Raw genomic sequence first — 18833 nt, 5'->3', positions numbered from 1 at the left:
ATACATCTATTCAGAGTTTAGGCAAGGGAAGTAGCACTCCCAGCAAATCGTTTTGTAGGGGAAAACGTTTAAACTATATGCCACTTTCTTTTATGTTTATAGATTTTTATATATGGTACTTAGGACTTAAATTTCCAGAGAGAGAGTATGTAGTTGATATTTTATTAAGAGTATAGGATTTCAGGATAGGACTATATGGCTACATGTTTTGTTAGCTTAAGTTTTAGTAGTGGTTTACGTTTTCTTTTTCCTAACAATCTTCTACTTCCCATGTGAAAGGCATTTGATTGATTTGTAGGAACATATTATGTTGCTTAAATATCTTGTTATTTAAGATATGGTCAGTATTAAAAGATAAACCAACCTTTGATATTCTTACTGCAGAGTGATAACTAGAATATAAATAACGTCTTCTTTCTTTAAAATTTTAGATTTCCTTTTCTGAAGGCCAGGCACTGTCTACAGTTACTCTGACTGTTCTTGCTGATGACCTACCAGAGCTGTCAGAGATTGTGATTGTAACACTCATCCGAATTATCACAGAAGGGGTTGAGGACCCATCAAAAGGTGCTACTATTGATCAGAAAAGAAACAAGTCTGTGATAACCACTCTGCCCAATGACTCGCCCTATGGCCTGGTGGGCTGGCATGCTGAGTCTCTCTTCATTAGAGTAGCAGAGCCTAAAGGTAAATCTTGTTGAATATTTTTCAGGTTCTAGTGAGTTTTATTGGATAATTTAATTCTGATATTTACTAGGGATATAAATTTCTTTTTATATAATATATTTCAGTTTGCCAGGTCATAACTCAATCCTCTTTACTTTTTGTTTGTCTTTATTAAATTTTCTGATCATGTCATCACTCAGTGATATGGCTATATTAAATACTTTTACTTTTTGAGACATTACTGTCATAATAGAAATATTAATATTTTAGTAAATCATTATAGTAGAAGTGTTTGGGTTTTATTTTACTTTCTCTTTTTCATTTTTAATATATTTGTTCTCTTCCCTCAGTCAGATTTCTCCACTCTAGGTTTTCAATAGTTATAGAAAACAAAGAGCAGCACAGAGAAATGCACATGGTACTCGCGGGGTTAGTTATTAAACCCAAAGCAGTAATTAGAATAATACTTTTTTCTGTGAAGTATAAGTGATCAGTACCTATTTCCCTGTTTCCTTTGAACTTAGTGTTGATATCTTTGCCTAACTATTCTTATCAACTGTAGAATAAATACTTTTATAGATAAAGATTGACTTATTTGAATAAAATGTCATATGTAATTTGTATGTATTAAGAATATGCTATGTGAAGGCTCTAAAATTTTCAGATAGGAACATAGACATCTTTCAAGGACCTTTCGTTTAAATAGCTGATGGAAGAAGAATGATGTGTAATTATGCACCTAGGTCTTTATATGTCTGTATATATTGGAATAGAAACAGTAGTCTTAAAATGATCTGTTCATTTATCCATTCAACAATCATTTTTGAAACACCTAATAAGTACCAGAAATTGTGCTGTGTGTTCTGGAAACAAAGACACGGTATTTGGTCATTAGAAACTGACAGACTGGTAGGGAAGCTGGAAGAGCATTTTTTCATTTATATAGCAGATTGTTTTAAAAATCTAAGAAATTAAATAAAAAATAGGTGCTGTGAAATACTTTGAGCTTTGTGATAGCCATCTTTACTGTAAGAACAAAATTGCTCTTCTAATGATTAGTTATCCAATGATGACTTTTAAGCTCTTTATTGGAGTATAATTGCTTTACACTGTTGTGCCAGTTTTTGCTGTACAACAAAGTGAATCAGTGTATTTATACATATATCTCCATATTGCCTCCCTCCCGCGACTCCGTCCCACCCGCCCTATCCCACCGCTCTAAGTCCTCACCCATCCTCAAGTTGATCTCCCTGTGTTATGTATCAGCTTCCCACTAGCTATCTGTTTTACATTTGGTAGTGTATATATGTCAGTGCTACTCTCTCACTTGGTCCCGGCTTCCCCTTCATGCGCCCCCGCTGCCTGTTGTCCTCAAGTCCATTCTCTACATCTGCATCTTTATTCTTGCCCTGCCACTGGGTTCATCAGTACCATTTTTCTAGATTCCATATATGTGCATTAGCATACGGTATTTGTTTTTCTCTTTCTGGCTTACTTCGCTCTGTATGATAGACTGTAGGTCCATCTGCCTCACTACAAATAACTCACTTTCATTCCGTCTTATGGCTGAGTAATAGTCCATTGTGTATATGTGCCACATCTCCTTATCCATTCTTCTGTTGGTGGGCATTTAGGTTGCTTCCATGTCCTGGCTATTGTAAACAGTGCTGCAATAAACATGTGGTACATGTTTCTTTTTGGATTATGGCTTTCTCAGGGTGTATGCCCAGGAGTGGGATTGCTGGGTCATATGGTAGTTCTAGTTTTAGTTTTTTAAGGACCCTCCATACTGTTTTCCATACTGGCTGTACCAATTTACATTCCCACCAACAGTGCTGCAGGGTTCCCTTTTCTCCACACCCTCTCCAGCATTTATTGTTTCTAGATTTTTTGATGATGGCCATTCTGACTGGTATGATGTGATACCTCATTGTGGCTTTGACTTGCATTTCTCTAATGATTAGTGATGTTGAGCATCTTTTCATGTGTTTGTTAGCCATCTGCATGTCTTCTTTAGAGAAATATCCATTTAGGTCTTCTGCCCATTTGTGGATTGGGTTATTTGCTTTTTTGATATTAAGCTGCATAAGCTGCTTGTGTATTTTGGAGATTAATCCTTTGTCACTTGCTTTGTTGGCAAATATTCTCTCCCATTCTGAGGGCTGTCTTCTTGTCTTGTTTATGGTTTCTTTTGCTGTGCAAAAACTTTTAAGTTTCATGAGGTCCCATTTGTTTATTCTTGATTTTATTTCCATGATTCTAGGAGGTGGGTCCAAAAGGATCTTGCTTTGATGTATGTCATAGAGTGTTCTGCCTATGTTTTCCTCTAAGAGTTTTATCGTTTCTGGCCTTACATGTAGGTCTTTAATCCTTAAATGATGACTTTGTGTGTTTAATTTTTCATTTTCGAAGAATCTTCGTAGCATTTGTAATTAGCCCCTCTGCTCAACCAGCAGGTATGCACTTTCTTAAGATTTTCAGCAATTTCTGTTAAAGTGTTTGGCATGTGCAACATAGGAGAGTGAATTAGAGTACCAGAAATGAGGGTTAAGAACTGGGATATAATGCTAACAGTGTGTGGTGATTTTCAGCACAACTTTGGAGACAAGGCACATAGAGCACAGAATACTCCTTGGGATATACATTGTCTGTGTTGTACCTCTCTTTTTTTTTACCTGTCTGAAAGGGGTAGTGCAGAAGCTTCTACCCTAAGTGCTTAGAATAGCATCAACAGCAAATAGAAAAGCTTACTGACTTGAGCCATGTCTGTCTCACAGAGAACATCACCACTCTTCAGTTACAAATTGTTCGAGATAAAGGACTCCTTGGAGACATAGGCATTCAGTTGGTAGCTACACCCAATTTCTTACTGCACATCAACAATCAAGCCACTGAGAATGACGATTATGTGCTACAAGAAACGATGATAATAATGAAAGAAAATGTAAAAGAAACTTATATCAAAGTTGCCATTTTGCCGGTGAGTCTAGGCTGCAGTGAATATGATGTAAAATAAAGGATAATGGTTTTGAAGATAAAAATGGGATGCTCTTAAAGATAAAATCTTTAAAAAGGATGCTTTTTAAATATAATGATGTAAGTACTCTAATGTTCCCACCCACCCTCTTATTTAATGATGAATGAGTATTTTATAACTGAAAGACAAAAATAACAAGAGTATTATCTGTTTTTATTTTTTTTGAAGTGGAATATTGTTTGAATGAACTTTGAAGCATTGAATCTGGTTTGATTGTATATGTGGTTGGATCCTCTGTTCCACTGGTTTGTTAGTTGTTTTTAACTAATGACTGAATGAATAAAATGCCCAGGTCAATCTGGTTATTTTTATTATTGGTTTCATAGGACAATGTTTTCATTTCATGATACAATTACTTGAATTAAGATTAATCTTCAGATGATTTAGGTCTGGTTTTAGCACTCTCGCTCTCTCCTTTGTCTAAGGAGGATGTGTATATACATCTGTAATGATGCACAAGAAACTGAAATTGGTTAATAGTATTATCACTGATATATAATTAAATATTTTATTTATATATTATAGTACTATATATAATATTAATTATAATTATATCCTAATAAGTAGATATAATATTGTATAATAACAGCGTTATGAATAGTGGTATTAGTGGGACTAGGTAATAGTGGCTTCTGGAGAGGACGTTCTGGAAAGACGTAAGGGATGGGGCAGAGTGGAGATTTCCTTTCCTTTTCAATAGGTATTCTTTCTATCTTTTGAAATTTTTTATTACCTATTGAAAAATAAGGTAACAATTTTTAAAAAGTTAATTAAAATATAGGATTATAATAGATTTACAAGTCTAGCGTTTTCACTTTTAAGATGTATGTAGCATTTACCAGTTTCTCCTAAATTGAGGGATTGTTATATATGTAAAACATATTCAGTAGGATCTAGTCAAAATTGTAGGTAGATTTTTTAAAAAATTATTTCACTTGCTTATGAGTGTGTGACTTCCATTGAAACATCATAAGCTTCTGAACATCATAAGATTCTGAAGTCGTCAGTGGGAATGTGTTAAAATATAAAAAAGAATCTTTTTTTTATATGTGTGGTAGAGCTGCCCATTCCCATGGACAGTCATTCTTTATTGAAAAATATTGTATTTCCAATGCAAATTCAACATTTTTAAAAAAATAAAACACCATCTCTCTCCCCTCTCCCCGTTCCTTACCCCCAGGATGCTGTCCCTGAGCTGGACGAAGGGTTTATTGTCAACGTCACTGAGGTGTACCTGGTGAACTCTGACTTCTCTGCAGGATGGCCAAGTGTGCGGAGGCCTGGGATGGAAATAGTTGAGATAGTGATCGACGAAAATGATGATCCCAGAGGAATTTTTAAGTTTCATGTAACCAGAGTGAGACGAACTTTCACATATTTGTAGTAATACAAAAGCTTGTACCTGCTGATGAGGCCAGTGTCATATATTTTCTGAAAAATAATTGGCTTTTCTTGTAGGTATTAATAAATACCTGTCTTAAATTTTTTCTTATAGATTAATTCTTAGTTCTCTTTGAGCAAGACCAAAGGATTAATCAAGTTTATTTACATTACATTTAAATGTAAGAGTTCTGGAGACTGAATATGCGTACTTATATCCAGCTATTGATTTCTACTTTGAAGAGTAAAGTATAAGAACTAATAGAAGTAAAAAATTTAGAAAGTGATGACTTATGTTACTTTTGTCTTGCATTTTAACTTATATTCTTTACTTAAAGGGTGTTTCTGGAGTTATTACTGCCTATGAGGTGCCTCCACCCCTGAACATTCTTCACGTTCCTGTAGTCCGGCTGGCTGGAAGCTTTGGGGCGATAAATGTTTATTGGAAAGCAACACTGGACAGTGCTGGCCTGGAAGACTTTCAGCCGTCTCACGGGATTCTGGAATTTGCAGATAGACAAGTATGCTAGTCATGGACATAGTAACATTTTTTGTTTGTCCTTGAAACATTTTATAGGCATCCACCAAATGAATGTGCAGTGGTGATTGCTAAATGTATGAAATGCTAAGTTTCTATGTCATCAACAGAGATATTATTAATGTATAATTTATTAATGGACATGGGAAGAGAATATAAATAGGCAAGAATCTTACCCTTCCTGAACTTCCCCACCCTACTCTATTTTAAGTAGAAGTTATAAAAGGATAATAACTGGCTTAGAGGTGTTTGAGAATGTATAGAATACTGCATGATGAACTAGACTTTTCCTATGAATTTTAGGTTCTTTTATTCTATTTATTTCTTAATGCTTATAAATATAAATATTTATTTAAGATTTGCACTAAAAGTATGTGCATTTATTACTAAAGACATTTATTATCATGTACATTTATTATTACCCAAAGATTTCTTTTACAATTAAAAAAGATGAAAATGATAGAAAAGGAACAAAGTAGTTAAAACTGGAAAACACTGAAAAGCAGTAGATTTGGGCCAACCAATCTTAAAAATTACAAAATATTCCTTAAGAATTGTAAGCTTGTGAACTGAGCATTTTGCAGTATGTAAGAATAAGATGTTTTGATAAATTTTTAAGTCAGTAAGTGGAAAAAGCATGTAAACAACCATGAAAATGTTAGTAACTTCAAATAGCAGTATCTATTTACATGTAGTCTGGTTTTGCCTCCACAGATCTGCACTGTGTGCATCAACTTATTAGTCGCCCTTGGGATAGTAAATATTGCTTCAAAGATAAGCATATGCAGATGTAGAGAACGGACTTGAGGACATGGGGGTAGGGGGGTGGGGGTGAAGGGGAAGCTGGGATGAAATGAGAGAGTAGCATTGACATATATACACTACCAACTGTAAAACAGATAGCTGGTGGGAAGCTGCTGCATAACACAGGGAGAGCAGCTTGAGGATGGATGATGATTTAGAGGGCTGGGTTGGGGAGGGTAGGGTGGGAAGGAGTCGCAGGAGGGAGGGGATATGGAGATATATGTATAAATACAGCTGATGGACTTTGTTGTACAACAGAAACTGGCAAAATAGTGTAAAGCAATTATACTCCCATAAAGAGCTTAAAAAAAAAGAGAGATAAGCATAGGAATTTAGATTTTCCTACACATAAAGGTCTGTTGTTAATGTTTGAAATCATGAGATTTGAAGAAATTTAGGACTGTAAAATATTTCCTGCTAAAAGGAGGGGAAAGGCAGTTTTTACGTTAAAAGTAGAAACAAATACATTGATTTTTCATTGAAGTAGCCTTTCAACTTTAGTTATATTATTAGGACTCTCTTCTTTTCATGAAGTTTAAGTCCCATCATGTAGCAGCATAATTATTCTTAAATGGAGCAAAGGGAAAGTATTCTGTGTTCTTGCACTACTGATTTGAGGTGCTGATGTTTCGATAAGCTTATATTTTAGCATTTGATTTTGTTCAGGTTTCTGTTTCTCTGAGTGTGATGTCCAGATTTCTCACTTTTGTCTGTAATTATATTAAAGGTGGATTTAGGTAGGAAAACTTCATTTTTTGATAAATGTCTGTCATTTCCCTCTGGGATACAGAAAAATATTTTGAATACGGACATACAGGTGGGATATTTTTATGACCAATAGTGAAATCACAAGCTGGACCAACGTTTTACTTGTTTATAAGTTACAAAAACTTTTAACATAGATCTGGAGAGATGAATGAACTCCTGATTACAGACTTCTAAAAAGAGGAAATTTGAGTTTTCTTCCTGCCTGTGTTTTCCCCTGTATTACCAAGAACAGTAATTTGAAAGCAAAGGGATTTATTCTGGTTACAGAAGACAGTAATAATTTATATGGTCCCATTTTATAGCAGGTTGTATTAATGCTAAGTATACTAAAATTTATGTTTGTGCAGAAGTTATTAGAGTCTGCATGACATTTCAAATATTTTTCTTCAAGAATAAGCCTTTGTTGTTTTTTTGAATCTATAGATTATCCTATGTTTTATTACATATGTAATTTCTTTTATCTTGGAAACAACAGACTGAAAATTTTTAACTTTGAAATACTACAAATATAAGACTATTTTATTTAAATTATTAAATTAAAAAAAATTGAGGGGCTACACTGCATGGCTTGTGGGATCTTAGTTCCCTGACCATAGATTGGACCCAGGCCCTCAGCAGTGAGAGCTCAGAGTCCGGAGTCCCACTGGACCGCCAGGGAATTCCCTGACTTTAAAATAGTATTATGAACACAGCAGGCAAAAATTGCTGCTTTTTTCTTTGGTACTATGTTTCTAAGTGTCAACTAAAAAGTTAAAATGGATGCGATCAAAAATTGCTATTACATTATACCCTCTCTTCCTTCCTCCCTCCCTCCCTGTTTTCCTTTTCCTTCTTTTCTTTTACAGGTTGTTGCAGTGATAGAAATCACCATAACTGATGATGCTGAATTTGAACTCATGGAGATATTCAATATTTCCTTAATCAGGGTGGCTGGAGGTGGCAGACTTGGCGATGATGTTGTGGTAACTGTTGTTATTCCACAAAATGATTCTCCATTTGGAGTATTTGGATTTGAAGAAAAGACTGTAAGTGAAATATATCAGGGAGGGGGTGCCTTCACCTAGGCTGATTTTTCATGTAATTTATAGTAGAAAGGTATTTTTCTTTTTTTAAAAAAAGTCTTCATTACTCTTACAGTTCTTTTCTCAGGGCTCTTCTGAGTTGGCTATTGAATTAGGGCCCAGTCCTCTAACTTATGCACACAGTTTGATAGTAATGAGAGCTCTTAACATCAGGCAGTTACAAAGGGGTATAAGGACCATGAGGGACTTTTTGTCTGTACATTCTGTTCTCTACCTGCTCTGCTACCAGACTGCCATCCTGGTTACAAGGCAAGATTCTGTCACGTTTTGATTTTATACCCCAGGAATGGATTTAGCTGGGGAGGGATTTATATTCCCCACCTTTCAGGCACTCTATCTTGATTTGTATTGAACAAAACATTACCGTCACCGCAGCTCCTGTGTTTCTCTGTATTTCTTCTCTGTCTCCCTTCTTACTTCTCATTGGCTGCCTGCTTCTAAGACCTGCAAGAGCGAGTCCGATTATAATTGGTTCAACCCCTGAGAGAGAAAAAAGGCTTTGGCTAGTACAAAATTATCTTTCTAACTTAAGTATACAATAAAGTGCTATAAAATATATCAATTATTATGACATAATGATTATATAATATGTAATTATTATGACTTTACCTTTCAAAGGAAATCTCAAGATGAAGTAATCATACAAATATTTAGATAATTTTGATATACACAGCAGCTTTTCTGGCTCGTATGTCACCATTCCCTTTATTTAATCACTTATAGATAATCAGTAATTCATCATAGGTCATTTTAAATAACAGCAAATTGTTCTAATGCCTATTGTTTTACTGTGCTGTGAATGCAAGGCTAGACCTACAACTTGCCTGTCAGGGCTGGGCTTCCTCGGTGCTCCAAGATTTAGATGAACCCTAATAATTGCCTAAGTATTTGATCGTTGAAATTTCAACTTCATAAGAAAATGGAAACTATAAAAGGAAAAGACCCCTGCTACTGTTGTAGCCTAGTGAGACTCTTTCTTCCTTGAGAAAGGGTGAGCAGAAGTAAGTGTTTGTAAAGAATGGTAGGTTCACAAAAGAGCAGCTGTGAAGATTTTCTAGGCAACCTAAAAAGTCTGGAAAATACAAGATGTATAAAGAAAAGAGTAAAAGTACCCATAATATTATTGCTCTGAGATAGATATCATTAGTATTTTGTCATATTTCCATCCATGCCAGCTTTGCATGTATGCAGAGAAATATTTTAATAGATATGACTATGTAATTTATATTTATAAAATCTATTAAATGTACTAAAAATGTATTCTCTTTTAGCTTCTGAGGTTAGATAAGAGGTTCAGGGTTTGAGTAGTCCAACCTCCAATTGATGAAACCTTATAATAATGTTTTTGCTTTTAACTTTGTGACACTTTTGGACTTAACCATTGGGCAGTATATTTAGAAGTTTCTCTCCCTTGTTGAGAAAATGAGGAGTTATGCTACTATGCATAATAATTTCTGTTTATTCATTTTATCTTAACTGCTGTCTTAAACCTTACTGCAATAACTTCAGTACATCCTTAATCTGGGAACTACTGTCTTATTGTAATAGCGTCAGATTTCCAACTTGTCTTATTGTCTAAAAGTAAGATTTAAGTCACCCAAACCCTTGTTGTGAAGAGTAAGTTGATATATGTAAAGCACATATAATTGGGTTTTACCCTCAATAGGAGTCAATTGCTATTTTAATTGTTGTTAATGTTAGTAGTATCTTGTTTCTTAGCCTTTTGTGGCTACTTTCCTTTTATCCTATCTTTCTTACAATCAATGGCTCTTGATAACATGGAGTTTATCTTTTAACATGTATCTAAGATATACAATAATGTGCACATAGTGAACATTCTAGTAGCATTATTTGGTGAGACAGATTATATGCAGAATTGAAGAACACTGAGAAAAGATTATTGCTATTAATCTGTCAAAATTAGTAAGTTGTTCACAGGGTAATGTGCTAAGTATACCAAAGAACTGGAAATTGCAGAGACTCCTGGAAATATACTTGTGAAACTGAAACTAGAATATTATTATCTGTGGAAACAAAAAGGACTTATACATGCAGTTTGTTTATAATGGATTTTTTTTTCTTTCTCACTTTGCTTTTTTCTCATTTGATATTTCTGGCCTCTGAGGAGTACTTTGAACAGCATTGGTGTGGAGTCAGAACATCTGAACTAAATCCCAGGCTCCTTTTCTCCAAATATATGTATATCTGTGGCCCTTAGATTTCTTAGAGTTTTTGTGAGGCTTAAATAAAATAAAGTATGTGCAAGAATGGACACATAATAGAAGCTCAACACGTATCACTTGGCTCCAAATCCCTACTCTCGGCACCAATGAAAAATCTCACGGGAAAAAAAAGACAAGATTGAATTATACACTTGTTAAGTGTCCTTCTTGAAAAGGGAAAGCATTGTTATATTTTTGTATTTACGTAACAAGTGCATAGTATAGGCTCTGTTTGGACTTTGCTTCACAGAATCAACATATATGTACTTCATATTAGATCTGTATAATGGGGAGCCTGACTGCCATAAAAGAGCCCCCAAATCTCAGTTCCTGAATATAATGAGTTTATATCTCCTTTATGCAAAAGTTCTACATCAGTGTTCCTAGTTGGGGTCTTTTGGACACCTCTTCTCCAACTGGCATCTCAGGCACCAGACTCTCTCCATCTGTGCCTCTGTCCTCCTCTAGTCACCCAGCAAATGGAGAAAGAGGGAATGTGGAAGATTGTGTGGGAAGTTGATGGCCAGACTATGATTAACATACTTCACTTCTGCCTGTATTCTTTTAGCCAGAATTCAGTCAGAAGCTCCACCTAATTGCAAAGGGGCTAGGAAATGCCAAGTAGCTGAATGTCTAGGGCAAAAAGGGAAGAGGATTTGGCGAAACATTTTTTTTCTGCCACATGATTGTAACATGCTGTGAAGAGAATTCTAAATTCAAAAATTGCAGTCATTGTGAATAGAAATGAGATTCTGTTTGTTTTTCTTGCTCTTTTTTTGCTCTCTCTTTTTTTTTAACCTTACTGAATTTTCTGTTTTTCAGGTAATGGTTGATGAATCCCTTTCGTCTGACGACCCCGAATCATATGTAACATTGACAGTTGTCCGGTCCCCAGGAGGAAAAGGAGCCGTCCGACTTCAGTGGACCATAGATGAGATGGCTAAAGATGATCTCAGTCCTTTGAATGGGACACTTCAATTTGATGAGGTATAATCATCATCAGGACTCCTGTAGTTTTTCTCAAATTTGTCTTCGTTTGATTTTCTTTTCCATAATATTGCTTATAAATGCATATATGATAGTATTCACCATGTCTGGAATTTTTTGAAATCATATGCACCGTGGGGGAAAATCACACACACACACCACCCCCCTAGATGTCTGAAATCAAATTTAGTTCAGACAGTGCCTACATCCCACCATTAAAACTCTTCTCTTGACATTTCCTCCCCTGATTGAAGGCAAAGCCAGTCAACCAAGTTGGACCTCTGGGTGTTATCCCCCATCTCTACCCATCCTGTAACTCTTGTGTGTATTTAACAGCTGAGTTTGGTCAGTCTTCCCTTTTTTTTTTTTAAATTTATTTATTTATTTATTTTATTGGCTGTGTTGGGTCTTCGTTGCCGCACACGGGCTTTCTCTAGTTGCGGTGAGCAGGGGCTACTCTTCGTTGTGGTGCGTGGGCTTCTCATTGCGGTGGCCTCTCATTGCAGAGCACGGGCTCTAGGCACGTGGGCTTCAGTAGTTGCGGCACATGGGCTCAATAGTTGTGGCTCACGGGCTCTAGAGCGCAAGCTCAATAGTTGTGACACACAGGCTTAGTTGCTCCGCGGCATGTGGTATCCTCCTGGAGCAGGGCTTGAACCCGTGTCCCCTGCATTGGCAGGTGGATTCCCACCCACTGCGCCACCTGGGAAGTCCCAGTCTTCCCTTTTAAATACCCTTTGTGTTCCTCCTCCTGTGTCATGGCTGTTACAGTGCATGCCTGCATCATGTTTCCTTCTGGAGTAGTCTTTTAACTGATATTCCCACTCCAGGTCTTTTCCCTTTTCTGTCCATTTTCTGTGCTGCTGATTAGGGTTATCTTTCTATAAGGAAGATCTCGTTATGCCACCCCCTGCTTAAAATGATCCTGTGGTGTCTTCTTACCCACAGAACTTCAGACTCTGAAACAAGGAACACAGAGCCTCTCAGAGGGAATCTTGGCTGTACCTTCTTCCCAGTTACTCTGAGCACAGAGTTTCATTGTGAATCCAGTGTAACCAGAGCCAAGTAGTATTTATAAATCAAACTCTGAACTCTTTTTTCCCTGGAAGAAGGGAAGGAAAGGTGGAAGAGAGTTGACAGGCTGATTCTTAAATCTATATGGAAATGCAAAAGACCAGGAATAGTCAGAAACTCACAAAGAAGAATGGAGCGTGGCCTTCCCTAACTAAATTTAAGATAATATGTAGCAAAGGTAAATATGACAGTATGATATTGGCTTTGGGATAGACAAATAGACCAAAGAGAAGGAAGTGGAGAGTCCAAATTTATCAATCTTTTATGGTTTTTGCTTTCATGTTTACATAAATCTTTCCTAAATTAATAAAAATGAAAGCAAGAGGAAGTTAGTTAAAAATCAGAAAAACAATAGAATTGATGAGAGAGTTTCTAAAAAAGCAACAAAAAAATCGTTGCAGAATAAGAACAAGCAAGAAAGAATCATTAAAAGAGAAGTATAAAATTTTAAGAGATTACTTTCTACATATCTAGACAAATGTAAACATCTACATGAAATTGACTCTAATAGGTATATGGTAGATATAGAAAGTCTAAGCAGATGAATTTCCATAAACAAAATAGAATTAAAAAAATTAAATAAGAGAGTAGAGAGTCCCCAAGGTGGTTTTCTAAAAGAAATTTGACCATTTAAAAATAAGATAATCCCAATGAAACATGTCAATCTATTTTTTTTTGAGTCTATTAGCCTTTTCTCAGCACTTTCAACACCAAACAACAAAGAAGCAAATACTTTTTTTCCTTTCAGTTTTCTGGTAGGTGATTAATAAATTAATCAGTGATGCCCTCTGGCAATCCTTTGCCACTTAGACATTCTGCCGTCATTTTCGAGGTGTTGGTTACTCTAATGGAACTAATGATCTCAAGCCAGATGTCACAGATATTTCTTCCACTCATTTCTTAGATTCTGATATGCGATGGCTCAAGAAACATCTTGGTTGCATGCCCTAGCCCTCTATAAACTTCTCATTTGGCATGAGAAGAATTTAGAAATTATTTTGAAATTTCTTTAAAGATTTTTCCATAGTAATGAGCAGTCATTTCCCAGTTACTTAAGGTTCTAAGTGCTGCATCTACTTCCCAGATGTTTAGAAAGATTTTCTGGTGTTGGGCAGGATATCCTTACCAGAATGGCAGATTCTCTGATCTTTTCCCTCAGGGAATAAGGCCATCCTTGTTCAGAGTACTGCATCAGGAGGGACAAGTTTGTGGGTCACCCTGGATTTGACCCTCTCCATCTTGTTCTTTGCTTACCAACCTGGTGCGTTTCATGTACCTCTGTATAACAGCTTTATTATTCTTGTATACTCAGCTCAGACATACCTATGTCTCCATTCTAACAAATGGCTTTGTAGCTAGGCACACAGTTCAGAGCCACTAACTGACAATGTGCAGAGAGTAAAAGGGATGGGAGTGATTCATTGCATCCCAGGAATTATAGATTTTCCATGAGTGCATTTAATAAGGTCTGAGGCAGGAAGTACACATTTTCATAGGAGCTCTTATAAAATTTTTAAGAAGTACAGATACTGTAAAATAGAAGAAAGGAACTGTGAAGAGAGAAAAACTTGAGTGAAGAGATTAAAATAATGCTTTTAATAATAAAATCTCAAAGAAGAGATGCAGTTGCAGAACTAAGATATACATGAGAAGCAATAAACAGGAGAATTCAAACTCTAGAAAATTAATCAGTGATGCATGGGACAAATTAGAGTGTTTTTTATCAGCATACAGAGGAGGAGGTGAAGATAAAAGGGATTTCTGTCATGGTTATGTCTCAAAGTATTAAGCTGGTTGTCTTCTGTATAGTCGCTTTTCCTTATTCTTTCTTCTCCAGCCTGTATTGAAAACTTACCACAAGTTCTAAGAAGTTACTGAGCTAAGTGTAAGATAGGAGAGGGAAGGAGTAATTAACACTCTTCAAATCCACACCTATGAAGGGACAGGAAGGAAGCAGGGGTGGGTAGAGGGCAAGGAGTAAAAATGTGTGATAGAAAGATAACCTTTATTGACTGTTAAACCTATAACCTTGGTCTATTTATATCATGCTGTGACCATTTAACTCTAAGTGACTGAACTTTCAATGGCTGAAAATTTTCAGTAAATTTATAAGTTGTGTTAAAATTTCCCCCCTTTTCTCCTGTTAAGAACCTTAATGGAATTTATCCTCAGAGCTAATTTTTACATAGTAATTCTCTCTAGAAGAAACCCATAATTCTCGGAGACAAAAAGGACACACTTTAAAAAATGCTTATGAACATAAATCTTATGCTACGAATGAGTACATTCAAAACTGAACTTTGGTCAGTGTGAAAAATGTGTTACTCTTCTCGTTTGATGTAGACTGAGTCCCAGAAGACCATTGTGTTGCACACACTTCAAGACACTGTGTTGGAGAAGGACAAGCGTTTTACCATTCAGCTGATAGCAGTTGATGAGGTAGAAATATCTCCAATAAAAGGTAAGAGAAATCAACATTCTTGGAAATTAAAAAGTAGATTTTCAGAAAAATGTAACCAGATAATCGTAGTTACAAAGATGGGTAGTGTTTGTTTTTATAATTTCTAAAATGTTTGCGAAAACATAAAGATGTTATTTCCCACTTGTATTACAGCTAAAGACTTTTTAAAGCTAAAATTATAATACTCAGTGTTGGTCAGGTCAGGTCATATGCCAAAAATTTCATACTTCTTAGCTGTGTGATTTTTTTAAAAAATAAGGATGTTTATTATAGCAATGTTTATAAAGTAAAATATGAGAGCTTCCTAAATGATCCAATAGCAGGAGACTGGTTAAATGTAACACAACACCATGCAACTATTCAAAAAGGGTGGCAGAAAAAAAGCCTTAATTACCTTAAAATTAGGAACACTTATTTATGTGGATATTTGTTAATAAAACAGGCTTCGTAAAAACATGTTTAATGTAATCCCATTTTTGTCACGTGTATGTCATAAACATGTTTGGAATTATTTACTTGAAATGTTGGTAGTGGTTTTTGATTACCTGTATTTTCTATACATACTTACAGTGATCATATGTTACTTTTGTAATAAAATGTTATTTTAAAACTTAGCATATTATTATGTCTCTTTCAGCCTATCTATTCCTATTTTCATTAGAAAGTAATTGTTTTAGATATTTTGACATTACAGAGACAGGCATCATAATCCTCATTTGCCTATGGTCCATGTGAAGATTTGTGTCTTAGATCTGGAGAGAAAGGATTAATAGCTAAAATGGTTTCATTATGGTACAAACAGCAATAACCATAAAAAGGGCCCGAGAACTTTGATATGAAGCCTTAGTTACTGTTACATGTCCTCTTTTGCCATCAAGAACTTCATCCTATGCAGGAGTCTGTGGCCCAAGAAGCAGAATTCCAGGGCCAAGGAAATTCTTAAAATTGTAGAGAGTTTCACTGTACTGTTCTCTAGGGCATCACCTAGGGTAGTTATTCTTTTTGCATTTTTATCTAGAGTACTTTCCAGGAAGCATGTGAGGGAATCATATCTTTGCACCATATTCTTCCACAAGTCTTAAGTCAGCTCAGCTGTCTGCATTGTGTTAAATGTGAGGGTCGATGACTAATGAGGCACAATAACGAGAATATACCGGTGGATCAAGGTATATCATTTGTTAACATAAATTCATGGTATATTTCTAAATGTGACATACTTGCACTTGACAGACCTCTCTTGGTCTGATTAATCCATTACCACAGAAAGTGATAGTACAGCAATCCAGTCCTTTGTTTCACGAAATCCTAATGTGTGCTTCTGGAAGCAATTTTATTTAAGCCACTGCTAAATTATGATATGCATACTCATTACTTGATATGGTTTTTTATTTCCATTTTAGTAGGAACACTTGACACATTTTGTAAACACTTAGAAGCAAATGGTAGAGTCAGAAAATTCAAAATAAAAAGCGGCTGCCAACAGTTCTTGCTTTTGCTAACCTAGCTAATAGATATAGCCACACAGCCAGTTGCAATGACCTACAAAACGATTACTACAGAAGTGGATTAATGCACATGGTAGAAGAATATGTGCTTATCTTGGGAGTGTTAGTAGAAGTACTGCCCACTTTACCCTTTTCATTAAGTTGTGATCTTGGGCAAGTTATTTGCCTTAGTGTCTTCAGTGCCTGTGCTTAAATATCTTCATTGGTAAAATGAAGATAATATTAGTACCTAACTTGTGTGATTGTCATTGAAGTTTAACTCACAAGATTAGTGTATGTAAAGTCCTAAGAACATTGCCCGGCATATACTAAGTGAATACATGTGTTTTCTACATAAGTGGCATGTATATCATCTTCAACTCAGGTAGCGCATCAATAATCATTCGGGGAGATAAGGGAGCTTCAGGAGAAGTTGGGATAGCTCCATCATCTAGGCACGTCCTCATTGGGGAACCCTCAACAAAATATAATGGTACTGCTATCATCAGGTAAGGGCTCATAATTTTTATTTGCCTAGGTGAGGGGTTTGAAGTTTTATTTAAATAGTTAGCATTTTTATGCCCTAAATACATAGTTCTCAATACAGACATATTCTTCAGGCATTGTCTTTTTATATATTGGTAAAATCCTGTTGAGAGTAGAACACATTTTCGATAAAAATGGAGGGCATATTTTGACCTTTTTTTAAAATAAATTTATTTATTTACTTATTGGCAGCATTGGATCTTTGTTGCTGCACTCGGACTTTCTCTAGTTGCGGAGGGTGGAGGCTACTCTTTGTTGCAGTGTGTGGGCTTCTCATTGTGGTGGCTTCTCTTATTGTGGAGCACAGGCACTAGGCACACAGGCTTCAGTAGTTGTGGCATGTGGGCTCAATAGTTGTGGCGCATAGGCTCTAGAGCGCAGGCTCAGTCGTTGTGGCACATGGGCATAGTTGTTCCACAGCATGTGGGATCTTCCTGCCCCAGGGCTCAAACCCGTGTCCTCTGCATTGGCAGGCAGATTCGTAACCACTGTGCCACCAGGGAAGCCCCCTTGATCTATCTTGAAGTTAGCTCATGAGGAGGTTTCTGACTGCTTTTTAGATGATGTGCACAGCCCGTGCCAAGGAAAACACATTGAGTAACATCAAGCAATCTGTCAGTTCTGTCACTAACCACATAAAATAGGAGTTACTTCATCTCTGTAAGCTTGTGTGTCTTAGCTACAAAGTCATTCCTTAAAAAATCATCTGGATCAAAGATTTTATGATTCTAAGTGTTCTAAAATTAGTCTATTATATAACTAAGGTAGTGAGATCAGAGGCAATTTTGTTTATTGTAAGTTTTCTCATAAGGAGTGGGATAGCAACTGTCACTAAAGTAGCTGAGTTTGTGTTAAAACTATCTTTTTGGTAGTTTTTTCGTTCGCATTGCATGTATGAAGTGTTTATTGTTCTTTAGTCTATTCATATTTTGTATCTTGTGTAGTATGTGAAAAGTCCACACATACTTTTTTTTTATTCTTTTAAACCTTCTGCTTTTAGCGTTCAGCTTTTGCCAGTATTCTTGTCGAGCAGATTTACACAGGCTCAGTATTTTGGGTGTTCCTGTCTTGGAATTCTAAGACCTTCTTTTGCTTTATAGTTGATAGATAAGGTTATTTACATGCATAGTGTTCTTGAAATAAATGAAAATCGTTGATTGTTGAAGGATACAACAAGTATTTAGGAAAAGCTCTTTCCATAAAAATGTATTGAAATATGCATTTGTGGATTGTCGTAGCCTCGTTCGTGGCCCAGCGATTTCGGGGGAGGTCACGGTGTACTGGAGGATATCCCCTCCTTCTGTGGGGGAATTTGCTGAAACTTCAGGAAAACTGACAATGAAAGATGGACAGTCTGCGGCAGTTGTTGTGATACAGGTATCAGTGTTATTGTTGGCTGTCGTGCCCTTTGCTCTGTGTGTGTGTGTGTTGGCGGGGGGAGCGGTTGGGGAGGGAGTTACTGTCACAGAGTTTGTTGTTGTTGCTAATGTGATAGATATTTTTCTTTAAATATTCATATTCTGCTATTTTTGTCCTCCTCTAGGCTTTGAATGATGACGTTCCTGAGGAAAAGGGTTTCTATGAGTTTCAGCTCACTGGAGTCAGCGAGGGCGGGGTACTGAGTGAATCCAGCAGCACCGCCAACATCACAGTGGTGGCCAGTGACTTTCCCTACGGCCGATTCGCCTTTTCACAAGAGCAGCTTCGAGTGTCAGAGGAAGTACAAAAGGTAGAGCGTGCAGTGCTTAAAATCTTAAATATGATTTTTATTTTTTATATCGTGA

At 36.2% G+C, this 18833-nt stretch overlaps 1 protein-coding gene across 1 annotated transcript in view; it reads left to right on the top strand.

Annotated features, from left to right (window-relative positions):
- The window catches only part of ADGRV1 (adhesion G protein-coupled receptor V1), a 472618-nt gene that overhangs the window by 124473 nt on the left and 329312 nt on the right, over nucleotides 1-18833 (top strand). The window contains exons 55-64 of the mRNA XM_057739390.1: nucleotides 432-687; nucleotides 3444-3646; nucleotides 4884-5060; nucleotides 5422-5604; nucleotides 8039-8218; nucleotides 11320-11484; nucleotides 14902-15019; nucleotides 16889-17012; nucleotides 18288-18426; nucleotides 18593-18778. Coding sequence (XP_057595373.1) covers nucleotides 432-687; nucleotides 3444-3646; nucleotides 4884-5060; nucleotides 5422-5604; nucleotides 8039-8218; nucleotides 11320-11484; nucleotides 14902-15019; nucleotides 16889-17012; nucleotides 18288-18426; nucleotides 18593-18778 — 1731 coding nt within the window. The remainder of the gene's footprint in view (nucleotides 1-431; nucleotides 688-3443; nucleotides 3647-4883; nucleotides 5061-5421; nucleotides 5605-8038; nucleotides 8219-11319; nucleotides 11485-14901; nucleotides 15020-16888; nucleotides 17013-18287; nucleotides 18427-18592; nucleotides 18779-18833) is intronic.

The sequence above is a fragment of the Hippopotamus amphibius genome, chromosome 1 (genome assembly GCF_030028045.1).
Source record: "Hippopotamus amphibius kiboko isolate mHipAmp2 chromosome 1, mHipAmp2.hap2, whole genome shotgun sequence".
NCBI lineage: Eukaryota > Metazoa > Chordata > Mammalia > Artiodactyla > Hippopotamidae > Hippopotamus > Hippopotamus amphibius.
Note: the sequence above shows the minus strand (reverse complement) of the source record. Positions and strands in the feature narration are given on the sequence as shown.